Source organism: Ailuropoda melanoleuca, chromosome 15 (genome assembly GCF_002007445.2).
Source record: "Ailuropoda melanoleuca isolate Jingjing chromosome 15, ASM200744v2, whole genome shotgun sequence".
Classification (NCBI taxonomy): domain Eukaryota; kingdom Metazoa; phylum Chordata; class Mammalia; order Carnivora; family Ursidae; genus Ailuropoda; species Ailuropoda melanoleuca.
Window position 1 is genome coordinate 81650855 of NC_048232.1, and position 26080 is coordinate 81676934.

General features: G+C 47.4%; 1 protein-coding gene across 1 annotated transcript in view; it reads right to left on the reverse strand.

The window, feature by feature from the left end:
- Window positions 1–26080, reverse strand: part of FAM227A (family with sequence similarity 227 member A) — a 77275-nt gene that overhangs the window by 47156 nt on the left and 4039 nt on the right. The window contains exons 4-12 of the mRNA XM_002914581.4: window positions 24842–24924; window positions 19082–19151; window positions 18419–18495; window positions 16967–17113; window positions 11718–11819; window positions 11108–11212; window positions 9092–9215; window positions 3159–3263; window positions 965–1044 (exon numbers count right to left, since the gene is read on the reverse strand). Coding sequence (XP_002914627.1) covers window positions 965–1044; window positions 3159–3263; window positions 9092–9215; window positions 11108–11212; window positions 11718–11819; window positions 16967–17113; window positions 18419–18495; window positions 19082–19151; window positions 24842–24924 — 893 coding nt within the window. The remainder of the gene's footprint in view (window positions 1–964; window positions 1045–3158; window positions 3264–9091; window positions 9216–11107; window positions 11213–11717; window positions 11820–16966; window positions 17114–18418; window positions 18496–19081; window positions 19152–24841; window positions 24925–26080) is intronic.

Consider the following 26080-nt stretch of genomic DNA (forward strand, 5'->3'; position numbering starts at 1 on the left):
GGGGAGGGGAGGCGGGAGGGGAGGGGGGGAGTGATGGGGGACGGTGGTCCTGGAGCTACCTAGGAAGGAACATCACAGGGCAGAGAGGGGTAAACTGGTGTCCAGAGTGGTGTGGGAAACAAAGGCAGAAGAAAAATTAAATTTCCTTACTATCTACAGCCCACTGAGGAGTCCTTGAAACAGGCAGAGTGACCTTCCTCTCGGAACTCAGCTGCCTCGATGTTAATACTTCGCGAAGAGCAAAAGGCAATCTTAGCCCGACCCCCAGGAGCCTGTCGGTCTACTTGAACATAGAAAAATTCCTTTGGAAGCTTCCTTTATCTCTATCCCCCAAGATACATGTTGGCAATCATCCCCCAAGCATAACACCCACTGATACGCATCTGAAGGGTCTCATGACTAAACTTTTCCTAGACAGTAAAATGACCTTTTCTCAACAACAGCTAGCTCCCTCAAGGTCCTGGAAACCTTGCTTCCAAAATTCCTTAGAGACTTATGCTATCCCTAACCCCTCCCAACTTGAAAGTATACCATGGGCCACTCCTCACAACCCCTCTCTCTGCCCACGGGTCCTGTCCCTGTGCTTTAACAAAACCACCATTTTGCACCAAAGACATCTCAAGAATTCTTTCAAAAGAAAGCCGGCGGCTTTGAACCCTAACATCTTTCCTACATCAGCTATGACAGCCAGGTGCGGGTTTATGAAGAGGAGTGATAGGGAGGAAAAGCTATGAAAACACTGTGAGCTGAGCCTACACTTAGAAACTGCTTCCATCCCCTTTACCCCCCAATCGCTGCATTTCTGTGGTGACCCTTTGGTGCTCTACTCATGCACACGGATCTAGAGGACCACCAGGACCCCTCCCCGAGAGGATGGACAGGGAGTGCAGAGATGTGGAACCAACTAGAAGTCATTGAAGCTTTAGGGGATGCAAGGGGTCTGGGTCTGTGGCCCTCTACTCACCTTAGGGAAGGGAACTTTCTTGTTCTGGAGAGACGTCTGGGAGAAATGCCTCTTAGAACTGAACAAAGAAAACTCTTTTTCTAGGGAAGAGAAAAATGTGCTTCAGTCCCTTGTCCTGGAGCTGACACTGCAGACCAGGAGTTCTGACACAGCCCCCTCCCTGGAGGCAACGGAAACAGCGGGACAAGGGACCTGAGGCAAACCAGAGCGCCTCTGTCGTTCCCTCTGCGGAGTGACCTCGGGCAAGTTACCTAACCTCTCTGATCCTGTTAAAGGTTTGAATACTAACCACCTTGTGGGGCTGGTGAACCAATTAAAGTAAATAATGTTTGCGAGGCCAGGACACAGGGCAAGCACTCAACCCATATGAAAAAAGCACTGGCTTCAAAAGAAAAACAAAAAAACTCAAAACCCTGAAACATCAAAATGAATAAATGTTGCATTAAACACTTGAAGCAACAGTCCATCAACCTCAGGGAGTGTGATTCAAGTTGAAGACAGTTTACAGGTTACACTTTTTCTCCTTTGAAACTTCTGTGTGTCCACAGTGATTGCTGGGAAAGCAAATGTATTCAGTGGGTCAGTAAATGTAAATGCTTAGAAAAACAGCCGTGGAAAGTGCTGGGCTCTGAGGAAGCAGTGCTAGGAGCATTTCCATCCAACAAGCACAGCCGTGCTCTTCTCTGAGGACGGCCTTCCCCGTGCCCTGGGCCAGCGCTTCGCAAACTGGATGGCGCTCATAGGTCATGGGGGGTCAGCCCACCCAGAGATGCTGACGCCACTTGTCCTTCTAGGCAGCACGCGAGAGGCTCTGCCAGCATCCGTCCAGGGTCAGGAAGCTGACCGTGGTGTACACAGTCCCGCCTCTCGGGAGCCCCTCCCCGCCCCGTCCTGCTGAGCGGCCTCACTTTCCCTAAGGGGGGTGAACTGAGGGGGAGGATGGTGTCTTCGGCCAGAGAGGCCACGGGCTAACAAGAGCGGGAGGCTGACTAGCCCCTCTGGGCAAAATCCTGGCCCCGAGCTGTGCCCGGAAGCCCTGGGCACAGGAACCTCTCTGCACCTCAAATCCTGCTGTAAGATGAAGGGTAACAGGCTCGCTCATAAGGTTCAGGTGGGGAGGACACAAAAGAACCCACACTGGGGCTGGTGCAGAGATGGGGTCCGTGCGCATGGCATTCTTTCTATTGTTCATCAGAGTAACGCTTTGTGCTCAGACTCATTCTTTACAGTGTGGGCTGTTTTCACCCTACTTAAGAAAAAAATACTTTTCTCACTCCTATCTTCCACTTCCAAAGGGTCCTGGGTTGTTAAAGGACTTCACTAGTGGATGTTGTCTGCCCCCTGGGTCCTATTGACCTATTAAAGGTCAAGGGCTTCGTGCATCCCTGGGCTGCCCCCATGAAAGGGGTAGACATGCCCCGCTGGAGGAAATCCGCCTAACCCAGCACTGTGTCTCTCTGGCTTTGCAGTCCTGAGTTTGGATCCTGGCTTAGTCACCCACGGGCTGGCCATGAGAGTCCTCTCACGGCTGCCATGAGGAATGCCCCTGTGTCTTCTCACATGCTGTTCCCTCCACCTGGAACAGTAATTCTTCCCTTCGCTCGCTTCAAATACACATCCTTCAAATCTCAGCTTAGTGCCACTTACTGATCCTCTTAGGGCTGGACTGAGTAGCTCTCGCTAGGCCACCTCAGCACGCTGCCGTATGCCTCACGGCCACGCCTCATCCACGGGAGTGTGGCTGTGTGGCCTACATTTCCCACTAGTATGCGCTGCTGGCACACAGAGCCCCTTACCCGTCTGTTGCGCCAATAAGAAAGGAGGCCTTGGCAACTTGCTTCTCTGAGCTCTGCTCTCCTTACCTGTGCAATGGATTTAGTGTGTCCTTGAGCTGGTGGTTGTGAGGATTAAATAAAAGGATGAAGAGCCATGGAGCCTGGCCCAGAGTAGACCCAGTCACTGGGGTCCATTGATATAATATCAAGTTCTACCCCTTATCCCAGCAATTATGTTGTGCTGACTCTAATTATAATTTCTAAGTAATAGCCCTTCAGTCATTTTGGTGGCTAGTTTGGGGGAGCATGGGCGGGAACCAGGCCTGACTACCTCAATTCTAAGGGCCTGCCCTGCCCCAGCTGGATGGCGGCTGGTGTGGCAGGGGCACAGGGGGCCAAGTGAACATGGGGTACCTTACTCTTTAACAATCTTCTCTGCAAAAATAATTTTTCTCTCCGGAATCTCTCTGGATCCAGTTCTGAATAGTCCCAACTGTTATAGCTCTGTAGGCTAGGGCAGATACCTAAAAGGGAGGGAAGAGTGATCATGAAAACTTCCATAAAGGAGAAAGGAGGCAGAAAACAGAAACCAGGGGCGCCTGGGTGGCACAGCGGTTAAGCGCCTGCCTTCGGCTCAGGGCGTGATCCCAGCGTTGTGGGATCGAGCCCCACATCAGGCTCTTCTGCTGTGAGCCTGCTTCTTCCTCTCCCACTCCCCCTGCTTGTGTACCCTCTCTCCCTGGCTGTCTCTATCTCTGTCGAATAAATAGATAAAATCTTTAAAAAAAAAAAAAAGAAAGAAAGAAAACAGAAACCAGAGCCCCGCCCCTGCCCCCCATGCCCTCCTGCTGGAGTGGGGGAGCTTCTAGCATTAGCCTCACCCTACACGGGCCCTGTGGCCTTGGGGGAGCCACTTCCTCTGCGGAAGGGCTTTAGTGCTTTCCTCTGGAAAAGAGATGGTGAGGTTCGCCCTACCCCCTCAATAGCGTGGATCACAACTGGGTCACAGCAGGGCATCTGGCCCTGGGCTGCAGAGATGCGAAAGCATTGTAATCATTCCTTTTCCTGCTTATCTCTTCTGCTTTCCCTGAACTATGACCTGAGCTGAACTATGACCTGAGCGCAGGACCTGGATCTTAATTCACTTTTACACCTCCTGGGCTTAGCACTGGGCCTAGCACTAGGAGCTTAATAAGTATTTGCTCAACGTACTATCACACTTAGCTAAACGGAAACGGGCTCTCCTTAAATATTTGATGGTGATGTTAATGGGGCTAGTGCTTTTTCTTGTAAGCAAACCATGTGTTTCGGAGTCTTGGCTTCTTGGAACCCAAACTCTCAGGCAGCAGAAGGGCTCCACTGTCTCCCTTAGTTCTTTGATTTAGAAAGGAAAAGACCAGGGGCGCCTGGGTGGCATAGCAGTTAAGCGTCTGCCTTCAGTTCAGGGCGTGATCCCAGCGTTATGGGATTGAGCCCCTGGGCATCAGACTCCTCCACTAAGAGCCTGCTTCTTCCTCTCCCACCCCCCCTGCTTGTGTTCCCTCTCTCGCTGGCTGTCTCTANCTCTATCTCTGTCGAAAAAAAAAAAAAAAAAAAAGTTAAAAAAAAAAAAAAAGGAAAAGACCAAGGGTTGCTAGAGAAATTTTGAACCCTTGGGCAAAGATACTGTCTCCGTTGGACAAAGTAAGTGGGCAGGAAGTGTAATACTGGGAATGGTTAAGGGGAAGGAGGCACAGAAAGAAACGAGTCAGAGAATGAGAGGCAGGATGGCACAGTGGTCAAAGACCTCGCTTTGCAGTGGGACAGCCTGGATCTGAATGCCTGCTCCCCCATTTGTTTGCTGCTGGACCTCTTTGACTCTGCATATGTTAAGAGGATTAAATGGGTGTGCAGAAAAGACTTAACAGGCCCCAGGCTTCTATCCTTGGAAAATCTTGCTTGTGAGGTTGGCCTTTGGCCAGCATCTGCAAGTTGGCTGGTAAACACTTCTTTACACTGATCCCACTTTCCCTAACTACCTAGAAGAAGTGGATATATTCCTAGAAGTGTACAAACTACCAAGACCGAATCATGAAGAAATATACAATCTGCACAGACCAATAATGAGTTAGGAGGTTGAATCAGTGATCAAAAACCTCCCAAAGAAAGAACAGCCCGAGACCAGATGGCTTCACAGGCAAATTCTACCAAATATTTAAAGAATGAACTCCAATCTTTCTCAGACTCTTTCAAAACATTGAAGAGGAGGGAACACTTCCAAACTCATTTTATGAGGCCAGCTTTACCCTGATACCAAAGCCAGATAAGGACACTACAAGAAAAGAGAACTACGGGCCAATATCCCCAGTGAATATAGACACAAAAATTCTCAAAAAAAATACCAGCAAAATGAATTCAAGAGCACATCAGGAAGGTCGTACATCATGATCAAGTGGGACTGATCCCTGCGATGCAAAGATGGTTCAACATCCACAAATCAATCAATGTGATACACCATATTAATGACAGGAAAGATAAAAATCACACGATCATCTCAGTAGATGCAGGAAAAGCATTTGACACAATTCAACATCCTTTCATGGTAAAAACTCTCAACAAAGTGGGTACAAAGGGCACACACCTCAATGTAATAAAGGCCACATACAACAAGCTCACATCTAATATCATACTCGATGATGAGAAAAGTTTTTCTTCTAAGACCAGGAATGAGACAAGGATATCCATTCTCACCACCCAGAATAATTAGACAAAGAGAGAGAGAGAGAGAGAGAGAAGAAAACAAAGGAAAAGAAAAGAAAAGAAAGAAAAGAAAAAAAAACGCATCCAAATCAGAATGGAAGAAGTAAATTTATCTCCATTTGCTAATGACATGATCTTGTATATAGAAAAACCTAGAGTCCACCAAAAAACTGTTAGAATTAGGGGCGCCTGGGTGGCTCAGCCGTTAAGCGTCTGCCTTCGGCTCAGGTCATAATCTCAGGGTCCTGTGATCGAGCCCCGCACCGGGCTCCCTGCTCTGTGGGAAGCCTGCTTCTCCCTCTCCCACTCCCCCTGCTCGTGTTCCCTCTCTTGTTGTGTCTGTCTCTGTCAAAAACAAAAAACAAAAAACTGTTAGAATTAATAAACAAATTCAGTAAGTTGTCAGGATACAAAATCAACATATGAAAGTCAGCTTGGTTTCTATACACTGACAATGAGCTCTGTGAAAAAAAAAATACAGAAAACAACCCACTCACAATAACATCAAAAACAATAAAATACTTAGGAATAAATTTAACCATGGAAGTGAAAAATTTATACACTGAAAACTATCAGACACTGATGAAAGAAATTGAAGAAGACACAAATCAATGGAAAGATATGCTGTATAATCGATCAAAAGAATATTGTGAAAATACCCATACTGCCCAAAGCCATCTATAGATTCAATGCAATCGCTATCAAAACTCAAAAAAAAAAAGGGAAAAATTCCAATGGTATTTTTCACAGAAGTAGAGAAAAACATCCTAAAATTTGTGAGGATCCACAAAAGACCCTGACTAGCCAAAGCAATCTTGGAAAAAAGAACCAAACAACAAAGCTGGAGGCATGACTCTCTCTGATTTTAAGCTATATCACAAAGCTAAGAAATCAAAATAGTACAGTACTGGCATAAAAACAGACATATGGATCAATGAAACAGAATTGAGTGCCCAGAGATAAAATGTGGTCAACTAAAACTTGATAAGGGGGCCAAGAATATACAACAGGAAAGGAGCAGTCTCTTCAATAAATGGTTCTGGGAAAACGGGACAGCCACATGCCAACGAATGAAACTGATCCTCCCATTTTACACCACTTACAGAAATTGACTTGAAATGGATTAAGGACTTAAATGTAAGGTCTGAAACCACAAAACTCCTGGGAGAAAATAGAGGGAAAAAGCTCTCTGACATTGGTCTTGGCAATGACTTTTTGGTTATGACACCAAAAGCACAAGTAACAAAAGCAAAAATCAACAAGTGGGATGACATCGAAAGAAAAAGCTTCTGCACAGCAAAAGAAACAATAAAATGAAAAAGCAACATATGGAATGGAAGAAAACATTTGGAAACCAAAAATCTGATAAGGGGTTAAATATCCAAAGTGTATAAGGAATTCATAGACTCAATACCAAAAAACCCAAATCATCTGATTAAAAATGGGCGAAGGACTTGAACAGGTATTTTTCCAAAGACATGGCCGACAGGTACATGAAAAAGCGATCAGCAACACTCATCAACAGGGAAATGCAAATCAAAACTGCAATGAGATATCATCTCACTTTTGTTATAATGGCTATTATCAAAAAGACGACATAACAAGTGTGGGCAAGGATGTGGACAAGAGGGACCCTGGTGCGCTGTAGGAATGTAAACTGGTATCGTCACTACGGAAAACAGTATGGAAGTTCCTCAAAAAATTAAAAATCAAACTACCGTATGATTCAGGAATCCCACTCCTGAGTATAGATGCCCAAACGAAATGAAACCCCTGTCTCAGAGAGATCTCTGCAATCCCACATTCACGGCATTATTCACAACAGCCAAGATGTAGAAACAACCTGAGTGTCCATCAATGGATGAATGGATAAGGAAAATGTGGTACAGATACATGATGGAATATTATTCAGCCATAACAAAGGAAGGAAAATCAGACACTGCAACAGCATGGATGACCCTTGAGGGCATTATGCTAAAGTGAAATAAGACAGGCAGAGAGAGACAAAGACTGCATGATCTCACTTATAGGTGACATCTGAAAAGCCAAACTCATAGAAGCAGAGAGTAGAATGGCAGTTGCCAGGGGCTGGGGCTAGAGAAAAGGAAAAGATGTTGGTCAAAGGGTAGAAACTTCCAATTACAGGAGGAACCAGTTCCAGGATCTAATGTACAAGCACGATGACTACAGTCACTAATACTGTGTTGTAGGGGCACTTGGGTGGCTCAGTTGGTTAAGCATGTGCCTTTGGTTCAGGTCATGTTTCTGGGGTCCTGGGATGGACCCCTGCATCAGGCTCCTGGCTCAGCAGAGAATCTGCTTGTCCCTCTGCCCCTCCCCCTGCTCATGTTCACACTTGCTCGCTCTCGCTCGCACTCTCCCTCAAATAATAAAATAAAAATAAAATCTTAAAAAAAATAATACCGTGTTGGATATTTGAGCATTGCTATGAGAGTAGACCTTAAGTCTTCTTGCCATAACAACAAAAGGGTAATTATGTGTGCTGAAGGATGTGTTAACTAACCTTATTATGGTTAACATTCCCCAATGCACACACGCATCGGACACACACACGTCGGATCATCACTTTGTGCATAGTAAACTTACACAATGTTATATGTCAGTGATAACAATATAGCTGGGGGGAAGTGTTTTCCCTAACTGATAAGCATGGCTCACTGTGCCTAGACTATCTGTAGAACAATGTGGGTTCTGCTGAGCACCTGCTTTCCTGGAATTTTGGTATATGATAGACACGGGTGTCTACGTGACCGGTCCCCAGTATAAACCTGGGGTGCTGTGTCTCTAGCAGGCTTCCCCGGGCAGAAACATCACGTGTTGCTACATTTTTGTTGCTGGGGGATGAGAGCACCCTGCATAACTCCTCATGGAAGGCAAAGAGCGGAAGGAAGCCTGCACATGAAGTCCTCCAGACTCTGCCTGTCTTTTCCCTTAAAGAGCACTCCCTGGCTGTGTGTCCTGACTCCACTGCTATAATCTCAGCCGTGAATATAACCGCATGCTGAGACTGTGAGTTCTCCTAGCAAATATCCCAAGGTGGGAATGGAGTTGGAGGCGCCCAGGACAGTAAGAAATGTAAAGTGCTTACTTAGCACAGCCCTTAGTACACAGGAACCTCTCAATTGGTAGGAGATGTTAATGACCTCAGGAAATATCCAGGTCGACAAGAGGGGAGCAGGGAACGGGAGTGAAAAGTAGTTAAAAAGCAAACCTCAGCCTGGCACCGTGTGTGGCAGGGACAAGCAGACTACAGCGAGGCCACATGGGGTCATCCTGGAGGGGAAGGGGGAGATTAGCCAATCAGCATCCGCTTTTGGGTTCCTGAGCTCTGGGTCCATCAGTCCACAGCACACGGGCAACTAACGTCTGCTGAAACCCGCTTCCTGCAGATTGCTGGGCACAAAGAGGGGGCGAGGAAGGTCTCAGAGCTGGTTTCTTTGTGGAAGCAGGGAAATCAGTCCTCCTGGGGGCTCTAACTGCACACCTTCCCTTCTCTGATGTCAGCAAGGGCGATGGCAAACCACACACCTAGGCTCAGGCGGAAAAGTGCTTCGGGAATCACTTTCCCCGGGACAGAGCAGCCCCCTCTTACCTGAAATCCACAGGCTTATCGTGTTACAGATGCTCGATTTGAATTCGTGCGTGTTGAACCAGGATTGCGGGAAGCAGCAGCAGAAGCTGGTATACACGGCTTTACTCAGCAGCGATGGCAACTTCTGGGGGTGGGGAGGGGGGAGCAGAGCTCAGACAACAGCCTGGACATTTCCACACCCAGAAAAGAGCTCCTGACTGCAGAGAGGATCTGTGATAAAACTCTCTTCCTAACACTGTGCTGCCTTCCATTCATGGGGGTGGGTGGGTATTTCCATCTGCTGCTGGCCCATGTCTTGGTGGACTCCTTACCCTGCGTGGGGACCACACCTCAAGCCTCATGAGATGCTTGGCCAGCAACCTCCCCCTCCCCCAGCTCCTCTGCTCCTGGTCTGTGGCTCAGCCCATTCTGCCACCTGGCCAAAGAGTAGCCCAGGCGACAAGATATATTTGACCTGCCTGTCTTGCTACCTCCCAGAGATAACAGGAAGTACTACTACTGGTTTTTTTTTGTTCCCTATGCATAAGTGGTACTGGTGTTCCTTCTTAACTATGGTTCATCTCAAATTATACATTTCTATCTGGCCTTATTCATTTAACATACAGTATAAGCACTCCTTGGGTTGTTACCAACTCTTTGGAACTTTTTTCCCCCAAGAATGACCTTCATAATACTGGGCTGATTGGCATATCAAAATTTACTTCAACATCCCCCATCAGTGGATGTTGTCTTGTTTCTAAGACTTTACATTACAAATTATGTGGATTAATTGTTTTTATTTGTTAAGCTACCTCTGTGTCTGGCACATAGCAGGCAGTCAAAACTCTGTGGAAAGCATGAGGGAGGGAAAGCAGCTTTTCCTCAGTATTCGATTACGACCTCCAGAAGGTGGAATCATGTAGTAATTATAAGTGGCTATGATGTGCTGGGGGCTTATCAGGTGCTGGGCGGTATGTCAGGTGCCTTACAAACATCATCTCATTTAATCCTTAGGACAACTCAGTGAGCGAGGCATTATTATCACCATTTCATGGATAATGAAACTGAGGCACGGAAAATCGACGGGACTTGGTAGGCGGACGCTCAACTAGTGGAAGCGCCTTACAGCAAAAACGTATCAATTCACTTCTCACTCAGACTGTCAGAGTGCCATTTCTCTAGATCCTTCACAACCCTGGGAATTACTCTTGAATCCATGCAATCTCGCAGGTAAAAAGGGGTATCAAATGATTATTGTTTTAATTTGTATGTTTGACTACTGTTAAGGGTGAACTATTTTTCCCCATCTATATTTCTTCCCTGGTGAATTTCTGGTTTATGTACTTTGTCAACTGTCATTTTTTCTTATTGATTTGTATAAATTCTTTTTTTTTCTTTAAGTTTTTATTTATTTAAGTAATCTCCACACCCAACATGGGGCTTGAACTCACGACCCCGAGATCAAGTGTGGCATGGACCTCTGACGAAGCCAGCCAGGCACACCAATTTGTGAGAGTTTCGTACGTTGTATGATGCATATGCCACGTGTTTTCTGCGGTTTCTCCTTTGCCTTTTAAGTCTGACTGTGGTAATTTAAATAATTTATGTAGTTAAATCGGTCTTTGTGAATATATATTCATACTTTTAAAATTGCATGCTTATATAATTACTACAGAAATACATAAAATAGAAAAGGAAGTCTCTTACAACCTCATTCCCCAGAGATAACCATTGCTAAGAGTTTAGTACGTATTTTTCCAGATTTTTTTTCTATTCATAGGCACACATACATATATACATACACATACACATTTTTAAACACGGAGTTCTATAAATTGCTCTGCTTTTCACTTGAAACATGCCATATAGAGACAGGCTTTATTTATTGTAACTGCTGCGTTACAAGTCAGTGCATGGATATAGCACGACTTACTACTTACTGCCTCACGGAAAGAACATGAAGGGCATTCTATTGGCATCAGAAGTGAAGAGATACCTAGTGTGATTTCTTCCCTCCCAACAGTGGTCGATGCTCACTTTTAAGATAGCCTCTTCATAGTGGGACTTGGATTCACGCAACAAGAGAGAGGCGTAGTTTCGGGCTATCCGGTCAAACAGCTTATTCTGGACCTCCTTGTTGGGCTACCAGGAATAAAAGTGGAGAAAGAATTACTAGAGCCCTTGGCTGAAACGGCCAATGGCTGAGATGCTGAAATATGTACTATTGGTACTACTCTTAAGGGTGAACTTGGAGAAATATTATTCTTGAGAGTTTAACCTCACGTTATTCATGAAATAGTACACTCATTTTCAGAAGACTTATAAAATAGATTGATGCGTAGAAGCCGATTGTTGAAGCGAGCGCCCAAAGTCTGGGCTGGGAGGTCCTGACTCTGCTCCCGCCTTGTGCTCGACCAGGTGACCAGCCACGTGATAGGGACCGGTTCCTGAAGCCCAGGGGGCTACAAGACATTGCGCAGTGGCTGAAGCACAGGGGGTATGGGCAAGGTCTGGGGAGGGGGGAGGATGGCAGGTGGGGCTGCAGGGGTGCTCTGCACAATCAGAGAGGCTTCATTGAAGAGGTTGGGGCTTGTTCCTTAGAAAAATAACTTAAGCCAGGGAGAGAAGAGATCAAATTTGCATTTACCTGGTACCTCTCATGAAAGATCCACCAGAAGCTATCCAGCCATATGGCTCTTGGAGAAGGAGAAGAGAGAAACTTCTCTAATTCTTTAGCTGAACAGAAAGACTTAGGGGAAAAAAAATTCACATCCTTATTGCTGTTGTTTTTGAAAAAAAACCACTTCTCACCTGGAGCCACAGGCCGATTCATAATCCTCTCTGCCCAAGACCTGCATTTCCTCCTACGTTCCACACCTTTTACTGTTACTAATCACACCATCTTCCCGCCAGTCATCTTTGCAATTAACTGACTTTGGCGTCAACTTAAAAACATTTACCCTTTAAAGTGAGTGCCGACTATGTGCCTTTCCAGGCGTTTTTACATACTCTCATTTAACCACTACAATAATCTCCACTTTACAGATGAGGATATGGGGGACCAAAGAACTAAACTCACTTGCCGAAAGTAATACAGCCAGCAAGTGGCAGAGCAGGGATCGAAACCTGTAACTCCAGGCCGGGGGGCCTCAAGCTCTCACCCACTTCAATCAGCAGCAATCAACAAACATGGATATCATACATAAGCAAATCACTGGACCAGGAGATTCCCGCATTCCCAGAAAACCTACGGAATTCTAAAATTAGAATAGAATTATCAGTGAACTCCAAGAGGCAGAAAATTCAGGCTTCCTTCTGATGCAACATGAACCTTCCTGATTCCAAAGCTACTACCTTAGTAACGTAATAATATGTCGGGGCGCCTGGGTGGCTCAGTCAAAGTGTCTACCTTCAGCTCAGCTTGTGCCAAGGTCCTGAGATCAAGCCCCGTGTCGAGCTCCCTGCTCAGCTGGCATCCCCGGTTTATAGAAGTGGATCGAAAGGTTAGGATTCTTGCCGAAGTTCACATGGCCCGGGAGGCTCTGAAGGGGGCAGCCTGACCCCAGAAACACCACACAGGCTGCCCCTTAGCTTTATGAAGAGCAAAGAGATCCCACTCTTGCCCCCCACCTCCTGGATGCGAAGGGAGAGACCCCCTGGCTCCCTTCAGGCCCATGTAGCGGAGGGCATAGTGCCGCGCTAAGCAAGCCTCCTGCATTAGCCGGGAGCTCTTTCTGTCTTTTTCACCATTCCTCCTGTTTCCTTAGAGCAAAAGTAAAGTCGGAACAGTGAAGAGCACCGACTTTGGTACCAGGCTGCCCGGGTTCAAATCCAGCTCTTACACTTACAAGCTGTGTGACCTTGAGCAACGTGTGGTTTGGGTGGTGAGAGGCCAGGCAGGCATCAGACTATGAGGCACCTGGTGCTGGGACCGAGGGTGGTTCTGCCACTGGACAGGGGGAGGGAGGACAGCTGGCACCGAAGAATTTTCAACAGGGCACGAACACCATGAAATTGTTGTTCTAGAAAGATCCCTGGAGGCAGCACAGAAGGCACATTAGAGGGGACTGAGATGGTAAGGCCGACGGCATGGGGAGCAGCAGGGGCAGGGACCCAGACAGGGAGGTGTGGGGCCTGAACTCGGCAGCGGCAGTGGGAAGGAGGAGGGGGTACAGCGAAGACAGCAATCGAATCTCAGTGACGGCTCAGATGCAGGGGCGAGGGCCAGGGACAAGAGTGGTTGGTGCTCGGGTGGGAGGCTGTGGTTTTCGACAAGACAGGAGGAGAAGCCGGTCTTAGGAGTCTGAGGGTCAGCAGGGCAGGCGGTGGAGGAACGTGCGAGTCGGGAGCACAGCTCGGGCTTTGGAGACATGACGCAGTGGGGAGCCTTGGGTGGGGAGACGATGACTCCCATCCACCCTGCGCCGTCCCCATGAGTCTGTGCAGAGGGAGGGGTGCTGGAGGACGTGGGCTGCCTGAGCAGCCGGAGAAGCTACCACAGAAACCAAGGAAGGACAGAACGTCCGAGCGCAGGAATCGGCCTCTGGGTCGGTTCCACAGAGCGGTCATCTAAGGTAACAACAGCGTACATCCTTTGGACTTGGCCTTCTGAGAGGGAAGGGTGGACAGACACGGGCCATGTTCAGGAACGGGAAAGGGGACAGGCTGCAGAAGCACTGAAAGACAGCGGCAGTGAGAAGCCAGGGCAGCAAGCATGGGCAGCTCTTCATGTCCCAGGCGAGGCTCGGTGCCGGGCTGGCACCCGCCACTGAGCAAGGGAGACGGGCCTTTGAGCCTCGTGGAGCTCATGGTCTAGCGACGGCCTCCAAATTCTCTGAAGCAGAGGCCACGTGGGCTGCCAAGAGGGAGGGAGAAGTGATGGAGGAGAGGGTGTGAGGAGTCAGGGAAAGGTTTGCGATGGCCCCTGAGCAGGACGGAAGAAGGTCCTTTTAAAGGTACGGCACCGGGGCACCTGGCTCAGTCAGCGGCGCGTGAGACTCCTGGTCTCGGGGTCGTGAGTTGGAACCCCATGCTAGGTGTAGAGGTTCCTTCAATACATAAAACTTTAAGAAATAATAAAATTAAATTAAATTAAAATAACGGTAAGACACAAATTTGCCTTGAGTTTCCTGGGAGCCGAAGAAAAGCGTTAGTTGGAAGCATCAGTTGTAAGACGAAAAGCATGCCAGGAAATGTGAAGTTTTTCTGGGGATTAAGTCCTAAGGAGAACACTCCCCATGGTCCCTCTAAATGGGACATTAAGTAACAGTGGTCACTGTCCTTGGGGCTACCCACCTAGCAAATGGAACATGAGTGCATGTGGCTGTGCCAGGGGGCAGGAATGTCATGCAGGACAGCAGGTCCCTGAAACATACAACCTATTTGTTCTCAAGTCTTTCTTCTATCTATCTGTCTATCTATCTATGTATCTATCTTTAAAGTTTTTTATTTATTTAAATAATCTCTACACCCCATGTGGGATTTGAACTCATGACCCCGAGATCAAGACTCGCATGCTCTTCCGACTGAGCCAGCCGGGTGCCCCTTTCTTCTTTTTATTTATTTATTTATTTTTTTAAAAGATTTTATTTATTTATTTGACAGAGAGAGAGACAGCCAGCGAGAGAGGGAAGACAAGCAGGGGGAGTGGGAGAGGAAGAAGCAGGCTCATAGCGGAGGAGCCTGATGTGGGGCTCGATCCCGTAACGCCGGGATCACGCCCTGAGCCGAAGGCAGATGCTTAACCGCTGTGCCACCCAGGCGCCCCCCCTTTCTTCTTTTTAAAGCACAGAAAAAGGAGGAAGAAAAAGCTATAACCTCATCACTCAGCGAATATTGGTGACATCTATGTGTGATTTCATCCCCAGACTTATTGTAGAATTTTTATACTGATATTTTTCATTTAGCATCACAGCACAGCAAAATACACTCTTTTCAAGCACTCGTTTCAATGGCTAAGTAGTCCACGATATATGTACCCAAAATGACGGAGCTGGCCTTCTCTTAATCATCCTTAAACTATTTCTAATAATGCTGATAAGAGAAACTACCATTTTTTGAGAACTCATGACTTATTAAGCACGATGCCAAGTGCTCTTCAGTTTTTTTAAAAGATTTATTTATGTATCTTAGGGAAAGTGTGTGTGCGTGCGTGAACGGGGTGGGGGGTAGGTAGGGGCAGAGGGAGAGGGACCAGCAGACCCCTGCTGAATGTGCAGTCCGACGTGGGGCTCCATCCCAGGACCCAGAGATCAAGACCTGAGCCCAAACCAAGAGTCAGACGCTTAATCGACTGAACCACTCTGGCGCCCCCTAAGTGCTTTTTATACACTTAAATAAGATCCTTAGCATATTTCATTTGACAGTAACAACGCTAGGTAGAGACTGCTCATATCTGTATTTTATAGAAGAAACTAGAGCCCAGAGGGCTACCTTCCAGGTCCTTGCTATCACACATAACCATGCAGGGAACATCTTTTTACATTGTCCTGGGACAAATGTGATGCTCTGAGTGCCGGCCACTCCTCGACCTCCGAGCTGAGGACAGCAGGGGATCAGGTACCCCACCCCAGAGTCACCACTGCCTGGTCAAAGGCAGCTGTCCACGTGCTGACTGCAGTCCATGTTGGAACCAGGCACCGGAACTCCAGTAAACACCATCACCATGCTGGCCAGTGACTGGCCCGGAACAGATCATCACTCTTAGAAAGTCTGAAGGCAAGACACCGAGTGAGATGGATGGGACTGATGTAGAGAGAGCGCTGAAGAGAAGGCAGCAGGGAGGACTGGTGAAGAGAGGAGGGGGTGAAGGAAGGCAGGTGGGGGGAGGGGCAAGAGAAGGAGGGAGGGAAAGAGAGGGATAGAGGGAGGGAGAGAAAGAGAGAGAGGGAGATGGGCGAGTGAGGGGTTTGAAGCAGCACTGGGAAGTGTGGGCAGTTAAGACAAAGAAGCTGGGTCCCCGAAGTGGAGTGATTAGTTAGGAGCCCAGGCGACAATGATAGGAGCTGCTTTGGGGACATGGTGGTTAGTGAACAATCCTGAAGGGCCGCAAGGCACAGCTGTAGGGCTACAGATACCATTTCCTGGGCTTCCTCCCCTCCCCACGCCGCCTTACACTCGGCCCCACCTCCTGAGTGGCCAGTGCTGTCTCACAGCTGTTCTGGGCCTCGGAATGCCCCCACCCGACTTCCTAAGGAAGCCAGCGTGCTCCAGTACACCCCACTCCAAGTGGTAATTCACTCCAAGGGGTGCCAAGGGGTGTGGGAGGAAAATATTCTAATGTCTAATTTTTAAAAAATTAACATTACTAACATACAATGTAGCTGTTGACAACAGGGCATGTATATCATTTATAAAGAAAAAGAGGGGTGCCTGGGTGGCACAGCGGTTAAGCGTCTGCCTTTGGCTCAGGGCGTGATCCCGGCGTTGTGGGATCGAGCCCCACATCAGGCTCTTTCACTATGAGCCTGCTTCTTCCTCTCCCACTCCCCCTGCTTGTGTTCCCTCTCTCGCTGGCTGTTTCTATCNTGTCAAAAAAAAAAAAAAACTTTAAAAAAAAAAAAAAAAAAAAAAAGAAAAAGAAACACATAGCGAGGGTGTACACTCACAATTTCTTGCTCATAGGATACATGATCAAAACAGTCTGGAAACCAGTCCTCTGGCAGGAAGAATCTAGGTTTTGGAGGGAATGTGTGGGTTTGGGTTCTAATCTCAGTTCAGTCACTTGCAAACTGTGTGGCCCTGGGTGACTTACTTAGTGACCGTGACTTTGTTTCTGGGGTATAAAACAGGGACAACCGCGTCTGCCTGCCACACGGGTTGCTGTAAAGCTGGGGTACAGCTGGGTGCCCCGGAGCCGGGTGTAACAGGGGTGAGCTGCCCACTGTCTTTCCTTACCTTGCCACTAAGGGGGTTTCTCTCGGCCCGGACCACATTGCCCACCATGTCACAGAAGTTGACCCCGTTTGGAAGCCTGTTTGGTATAGCGCTGTTAAATGCTGGGGACTGGTACAGCTCCGCCAGCAGATTTTTATGGGCTATTTTCTGAAACAAAAAGCAGAATATGGAACTGAGGTCCGTCATTGGACAGTTTAATACTATGATATCTTCCCCTTTTCAACATGAACACGATATAACCACCTTCTAGAACACTGAAAAAAAAATGAGGGCGCATTCATGACCCCAGCACCTCTTACCAAATTCCTGTTTGTGTTATTTCTATCTTCCCTTTCAGGCTTTGAGCACCTGTATACACATACGTATGTGTAACTTCACTCGCTTTACAAAATACAAACACACGCACACACAGTCTTCGTGTTCTGCTCTCTCTACTGCAGATCTTCCACATTGCCACACTGTCTTCAAATTTATCACTTAAGATAACAGATCCTGTTAAGGAGATGTGCTACCATTTAATTAACTACTCGTTTATGACCACCAATTAATATTACCATCATTAATGATTTAGAGCATATAGTTTCCTCCCTTTTGGGTTTATTTATTTAGAAAAGAATTTCTGAAAGAGCCAATATGATAACTATAAAAATGGGAAAATATAGAAAATTGGAAGAGGAAACCGATCACCATCACCCAAGGCACCTATTGGAAACGTTCTGGGGGGACTGAGCGCCTTTTACCCGGGCTATGGCACTGGCATTGGCAGAACTCTCTGATGAACTGCCCTGACCCTGACTCAGACCCCCCGGGGCCAGAGGTCAGTGCCCCCACTGACCAGCTGTGCCACCTTGGGGAGGGCATTCACATCTGCTCGGCCACCATCAGACGTAGTGTGGCAGTTTCGACCCACTGTCGAGCATCGGGCTTTCTGCTGTGTGGGAATTTCCTGGGCTGAGAAATGAAAACGTAGTAGCAATAATAGATGGTCTGGTGTGCTCCGGCACTGAAAGGTCTGAATACACAGGACCTGGGTAGTTGAAAGAACCGGCTTGGGAGCATCTTCCCTGGGGTGGCTTTGAGGCTTTGAGGTATGACCCAGTCCGGCCATACATCAGCCAGGTGACGGACACAACTTCCACCGCGGTGCGAACGGGCCTCTTGGAGCTCCGTGTGAGCCCATTCTGAACTTACTGTTTCTAAGAGGACCCCCCCTTTGAAGCTCTAAAAATAAACAGACAAATGACCTTGGGAAGACTCCTCATGCTACCCCTTTGAGGGTCGTATGAGACATTCTGGGGTTATTAAGATAGCTTAAGATCCTCTCAGAAGGGCACCCTGTGGTTTTCCTGCACCATCTCCAGCCCGGTGCCAAGCATGCCCTCCCCAGGACTAAAATCTATTTCGTGCCCAGCAGAAATCAGTCAGAAAGAGACCCAGCAATAGATCCCTTACCCTTTTAAAAATGAAAGATCTGACATTCCTGGATTCTGAGCCTCTGCAAGTATACTGTGATTTGCTTGGACTCTTGTCTGCAGAAGAACGGAGGAGAAACAGGACGTGAGTAACCATGGGGTCTGTCCCCTCCCGAGCTGTAATTCAGCTGTGCTTTTTCACTTGGCCTGAGCTGCCAGATGACGGCCACACTGTTAGTCTCGCTGGACCCCACATGTGCTGCTGACTCACTAAGATTCCGCTCCTGATGGGTTAGTCTCCTTGCCCCAGGAGGAGCAGAGAGAGCATGGGCTGTGAGGGCAGGCGGGGACCCGAATCCAGGACCCACTGCAGACAAGCTGTTCCCTCATCCCCGAGCCTGTTCCCTCATCTATAAACTAGGTTCAGTGACACCTACCCCACAGGTGGGGACATTATGAAGATTTAACAAGGGAGTCCGCGTGAAAGCAGTGGCACAGTGTGCCACATGGCAGGCCGTCTCTGAGTGCGCTGTCCTTCCCTCCTAACTTGCCCAATGCTAGGAACTCAGACGTGAGGCTCCTTCAGAAGAGGACAAAGACATCCTCAGCTAAAACACTAGATTCCTGCTTAACTGCATTTGACATACTAACGAAAGCCGAACCCCACAAAAGCACCAGCAAGGCTATGAGAAAGGATTTTTGCCTCGGTCTCTGGAACTGTCGCGACTTTTCTCTCTCAAAGCCTTCTTCTCCAACTCAAATCTCTCAATGGCCTTCAAAAACCAAAAAGAAAAGGGGCATTAGGGATTCATGCAGATCTTGGAGGCGGGTGGGGGTCAGAGACCAGGCCACTTCTCCTGCTGGTGTGCAAAAGGCCTGGAGCAAAGTTGGTGGCATGCCTCGCTGTCTTCCCTCTAGGTGCTAGGGCCTTGGTGGCTGTTGGTGTCACTGACCTCATCGCCCCCCAAGTGTCACCACCAATACATTCCCCCACCTCTGCTCTCTCTCACGCTGCCCCTCCTCTTGGCTATGCCTCCTCTGTCAACGCCTCTGAGGGGTACAGGATTTGGAATGGGGCTCCAATCAAGCTTCACGGGTTAAAAGCTATTGTTTAGGGGCTCCTGGGTGGCGCAGTCATTAAGCGTCTGCCTTTGGCTCAGGGCGTGATCCCAGCGTTCTGGGATCGAGCCCCACATCAGGCTCCTCTGCTGGGAGCCTGCTTCTTCCTCTCCCACTCCCCCTGCTTGTGTTCCCTCTCTCGCTGGCTGTCTCTCTGTCAAATAAAGAAATAAAATCTTAAAAAAAAAAAAAGCTATTGTTTAAACTCTCTCTGGGGGGACAATGATACCTACCTTCTAGGGTCCTAGTCAGGAGCAGAAATAAAGTATTCAATGCATCTTAAAACACTAGAACAGAGGCTACTATCAGATAAGGGGCTACTCAATAAAGGGTAGTTATTATTATTATTAATCACCATACCCTTGACTTCTCAAGAGATTTCTCTGGATCTCTGACTCCTCCACCCCCAATCCCTTCCTGAGGAAAGAAAAGGAAAGAAAAACGAATGTTGGTGACCCAGCAAGTTGTACTGATTGTCATCCATGAGGCCAGCACCGTTCTTGGATACTGAAGTTAACGAAGAATTAGGACTCTGTGCTCTTGCCCTTAGGAATCTACAATCTGTTTGGACAGTCACGTCAGCACACATGGGCCAGATAAGTCCTAAACAGCTGCGTTTGGGACTCGAACAAATGAGAGTAGTGCAAGTTGGAGCATTCACAGAGGACTGCCCAGAAGAGGGGGGACATGAGTGTTGGGGGACGTGATGAGGCTTGATACACTGTGAAATGGCTCTCCAGCTTCCCATCACCTTATCCGAAATCGGTGTGTGTGCGGGCGTATGTAGATGGGGAAAGGGGTCACATCTGGTTAAGTCTGTCGACACTACTGCTCCAAAAAAGCAGTCCCAGAGAAGGCGTGATGAATGAGTGGCATGGGTATTCGCCCACGCAGCAAACCAGCAGCGTCTCTGAGCCTTATCAGGATGCCACTGTAGCCAATATTGTCTGGGCCTTGGAAGGATGGACGAGATTTGCACACAAAGAGAGCAGGAAGGATAGATGAACACTGGAAGAAAAGTTTTAGGGGGAAATGAGGAAACCAGTGCGGGGCCGTTTGCCTTTGAGATGACAGCAGTACCTATAAGTAGGAAGTCAATTCCCAAGCCTGGCTGATGACCAGCAATGGCTGGGGAATTATTCAGACAGACCAATTCATTAGAGAAGCTCATTCCTGACGTCTGCCTTGGGTCATGAACTGTTTATTTACGGTGGCTCCTGACTAGTTCTCTATTTAAATTTTAAAAACCAGTAAATATTTTACAAGGTACAAAATCAAATAGTAGAGTCAAAAGTCTCCCTCCTACCCACCACTAATGCCTTTAGTTCTTACATAGCCTTCCAGAGAAATCCTGTTCACATGAGAGCACACAAAACACACAGTCCTGTGCGATGCTCTTTTCACTTTTAGGTTTGTTTTTTTTTTTTAGATTTTATTTGTTTATTTGCGAGACAGTGAGAAAGAGAGGGAGAGAGAGAGGGAGCATGAGTAGGGGGGAGGGGCAGAGGAAGAGGGAGAAGCAGACCCCCCACTGAGCAGGGAGCCCAACATGGGACTCAATTCCAGGACCCCAAGATCATGACCGGCACCAAAGGCAGATGCTTAACTGACTGAGCCCCCAAGGCGCCCCTCACTTTTAGTTTTTAAAAACCTCCCCGGGGAATCTGATGATCAGCGGGGTTTTGGTGTCCCTGCTCCAGGTAGTTGGAATATGAGGCTGAAGGACAGGAGAGAAGCTAGAATGCAACCGTATCATTCATTCCACTAATATTTCCTGAGCACCTGCTAGAGGCAATGCTGTCCCCACGCGGGGCTGCAGCAGTAAGCAGTGACTGCCATCCCTGCCTCCCAAGGGCTCGAGGATTACTAGGGAGAAGCCGGTGATTACGAGGTGATGGGCGCTGCTGTAGGGAGGGACAGGATGCCAGACGTGTGCCCAGAAGGAGCACATACGCTAGTCCTGGGGTGGAAGATGCAGTGAAGGCCTTTCCAGGGTGCCGAGCTGCAGGCAGAGCGCAGAAGGGAGGAGGACTGGAAAGGAGAGCTAAGCAAGGGTCACGGCCAGAGATGAGGGAAACCCACACTTGGGGCATGGAAGAGGGAACAGAAATAGGACATGGCCGTGTGGGGTGCGGAGAGGAAGATCGGGGGCTTACTCATTTATTAGTACACGTCTACAAAGCAGATCCTGGGCACCAGGCACTGGGCTAGGTGCCAGGCAGCAGGGCAGCTGGAGAAACCAGTCTGGCTAAGGCACTGACTCAGGAGAAGCGGCCACACCGTCAAGGCCTGGAGAATAGAAGGCAGGGCGACCCGCAGCCAACAGAGGCCGGGCAGGGGAGCCGGGGGATGGGCTCTGGGAGCAGAGAGCAGACCTGACAGAGCTGACCAGCTGCTTGGGCAGAGGACAGGAAGGACAGGCAAGGGGTCCCTTCCTCTAGGTCACAGGAGGACCCAAGGTTGGTCCTGCCAGCCCCTTCCTGGTTCCGCCTGGCAACGGAGGGCACCTGAGGAGATATGCCAACACTGGGCAATCTTGAAAAGCCACCGGATCCTGCTTCTGGGAGCAAAACATTCTTTTTCCTGCTTTTAAAATTATCATTAAGAAAAAAAAAAATCACAGAACTGACATACAAACACATTCCTATTGTAAAATACCCAAACATTACAGAAGTGTGTAGAGTAAAAAACGTTTTACTTGCCTTCTATCTCACTCCCTTTCCAGAACTGACCCCATTGACTGTTTGGTGTGTATCCTTCCAGACTTTTCTCCTACACGTTTGTACATATACAATGTCCCTCTTGGGAGCCAGGTGCTCTTCACTGCCCTGATTTAAGGGTCTTTGTGAGTTTTAACTCCTCTAATTCTTGCAACAGCCCTAAGAGGGAGATACATTATTACTGTTTCCACCATTTTCTAGAAAACAGAGATTCAAAAAGGTTAAATAATCTGCCTAATGTCACAACGTGAGAAAACAACAGAGCAGGAATTTAAAGTTGGACAGTCTCACTCCAGAGCCTGTGCCTTTAGGGCTATGCCCTCTCCCACCGATTCGTGCACACACACAGATACAAGGTTGCTTAACGTCCATGCAATCACTCCAAATAATCTATGTGTTTTGCCTTCACTCACAATTCAATTGGTGGGGGAGGGGCGACTGAAACTAGTCTCAGTGCTGCAGGAGTAAACAACAGCTTGACTTCTGTGAAAGGCAATTTGACTACTTACCAAAATTTGAAATTTCAATTCTGGGACTCTACCTGCAGAAATACTTGCAAATGAGCCCCAAGATACATACACAGAAATATTCACATGTTCATTCTGATGAAAATACCACTGAAATATTTATCAATAGGGAACAGTCAGATTAATTATGCCACATCCAACCTATAGAATATTATGCAGCCACAAAAAGAATGGGGCAGGTCAACAGTACTGACTTTGAAGAATCTCCAAGAGATATTTATGCTAAAAATAAATGAGTAAGAAAAAACCCAAAGCAGGTTAAAAAACAGTATTTATGGTATGACCCTACTCACATTAAAAAAAAGAAAACAACCCTAAATATATGTATTTTATATTTCTAAATGTATACGAAAAGTTCTGGAAGGAGACACACCAAACAATTAATGATGGTCACTTCTAAGGAGGAAAATAAGGCTGGGAGTGAAGTGACTTTCACAGTTTACTTACATACTTGTAGATGGTTTGAGCTAGTTATTTATTTATTTATAAAGTACTAATTTTTTAGAGAGAGAGACTGTATGAGCAGGGGGGAGGGGTGCAGGAGGAGGGAAAGAGAGAGAGAATCCCAAACAGACTCTACAGGGAGTGCTGAGCCTGATGTGGGGCTCGACCTCACAACCCTGAGGTCATGACTGAACTGAAACCAAGAGTTGGACACTCAAGCCACTGAGCCACCCAGGCGCCCCAGTCTGAGTATTTTAGAATAAACATGCATGCCTTGTCATTTAAATTTAAAAAATAAATAAAACAAAAAGATGGACTCAAGAGATGAACTGACCCCAAAAGCCAGCACTGGAAAAGCTGGGGGAGAAGGTGAAGCCGAAAGCTGTGGAGACAATCACCAGCTCAGGGCCCTGGGGACAGAGGAACTTGGTGGAAAGCAAGCTGCCAAGGGGGATGGGGTTAGGAGATTTAGTTAGGAGAGAACTGGCAGAAGATATTTGCAAAAGACACATCTGGTAAAGGACTGTTACCCGAAATATACAAAGAATTCTTAAAACCCAACCATAAAAAAACAACTCAATCAAAAAATGGGGCAAAGACTTGAACAGACACCCCACTTTAGAAGATCAACAGATAGCAAGCACGTGTATGAAAAGATGTTCAATAACACATTGTCATTCGAGAATTGCAAATTCAAACGACAAGGAGATAGCGCTATAAACTGGTTAGGCTGGCCGAGATTCAGCACGCTGACAACACCAAATGCCAGTGAGGATGGGGGGCAACAGGAGCTCTCACTCGTGGCTGCTGGGAATGCAAAATGGTGCAGCTACTTTGGGAGACAGTTTGGCCGTGTCTTAAACTCAACATACTCTTACCATATGGTCCGGGAATCACGCTCTCACTATTTACCCAAATGAACTGAAAATGTATGTCCGCACAAAACCCTGCACATAGATGTTCACAGCAGCCTTATGCATAATTGCCAAAACTTGGAAGCAACCGAGAGGTGAACAGATAAATAAACTGTGGCACATCCGGATAAGGAAATATTACTCAGCGCCAAAAAGAAACGAGCTATCAAGCCATGAAAAGACATGGCGGAACCTTAAGTGCCTATTACTAAGTGCGAGAAGCCAGCCCCCTGTAGGGTTCCAACTCTAGGTCATTCTGAAAAAGGTAAAACTATGGAGACAGCAGAAAGCGCAGGGGTGGCCAGGAGCTGGCAGGGGTGAAGAGGGGGAGCACAGAGGATTTTTACGGCAGCGAGCCTCTTCTGTACGATACTGCAAAGGCGGATATGTCATTATGCACTTGTCCAAACTCGAAGAACGTACAGCACAGAGAGAGAAACCTAATGTAAACAGTGACTTTGGGGTGATGATGACATGTCCATGCAGGTTCATCAGCTGTAATAAATGCACCACTGTGATGATGGGGAGCTTGCCCGTGTGCTGGGACGGGAGTATGTGGGGACTCTGTACTTGCTACTCCCTTTTGCTGGGGACCTAAAACTGCTCCAAAAAATGAAGTTCACTAAGTCATAAAATATATCTTTGAGATCTCTATTGTGCAAATGTGCTTTCAAATAAATGGGGGAGCCCCCAGGGCCCTTCCTGCCTGGAAGCCTTTGTCTCAGCACCCATAACTCACCAGGATGTTGGCCAATGGGTTGGGACTCAGATCGAGCTCAGCAATCGTCTGGTTCACCCGGGGTATGGAGCCAATGAGGCAGGCTGGGAGGGGAGTCTGCTAAGGAAACTCTCTGGGTACTGATCACACAGGCACAGGGCAGGCTATCCTGGCCCACTCTCTTTCTGAGCTGTTTCTCCATTGAACTATTTTCTTTACAAACATTCACACTTCTTTTGTCATTTTAAATGAGTTCCTTTAGGAATTCTAGATGAAAATTAGCCATATCCTAGAAACCTTGGAAAACAGAAAAAGAATCATCCGTTATGCTACCACGCTAACAACTTCTGTTAGGATTTGGGGAGATTTCCTTCCAGTATTTTTTATATACATACCTTTTCACCTAATTATAGCCTCAGCAAATGTCTGTTTTTAGGACTCGGACTTCTCCTCCACTTGTTATTATGATCATTTTCCATAAAGCTAAATAATCCTCAAAATATTTTCAAGGGCACTGTATGAATCCATTTAGAGAGTGCACCTTAATACACTTAACTGTTCCATGGCTATCGAATATTTAAGTTGTTCATAATTTCTTACAATTAAAAATAATGCCATGATGCTTCTAGTCAGAGAGCCGTTTCCGTATTCTGCATTATTCCTTTAAGGGAGATTTTCAGGTAAGGGATAACTGGGTCAGAGGGTGTCTCGATCTTGTTCATCACCGTTGAAATCTCTGCTCCACTCAAGGGCCCCTCTTGTTACCCTCTCTCTGTTTGCGTTTCTTTCTGTCTTGGCCTCAATTGGTCTAGAATATATCCTCTGTAGAAGACCGTAATCCTTACCACTCCTCACTGCTTCCCCATCAAGCAGGGTTCACTCTTACTTCCATTACCCTCAAGGGCTCTTAGAGATCAGAAGATACTTGACAAATGATGATGCCAAGGAGGGACATGACAAATCACAGGAAGTGAAATGGGTTAGTTAGGTTGAGATGAGTGAGGGATTAAGAATAAAGAGGGGACACATTAGAAAAAGGCCCTGGAAAGTGAATCCCCAAAGCAGACCCTGATGGGATCGCTTGTGCTCATCTCGAGAAGGGTTCCTGAGAGCATCGTGAGGGGAGACAGAGGGCCACACGCAGCTTGGCTGGCAGCAGTGGAACTTGAAGGTCAATGAGCTCTGGATGAGACAAGCCGACCTGGGGTTATTTATAACCTGAGAGGGTTATTTGCCGGCTGAGCTCTAAGGTCTTCCAGA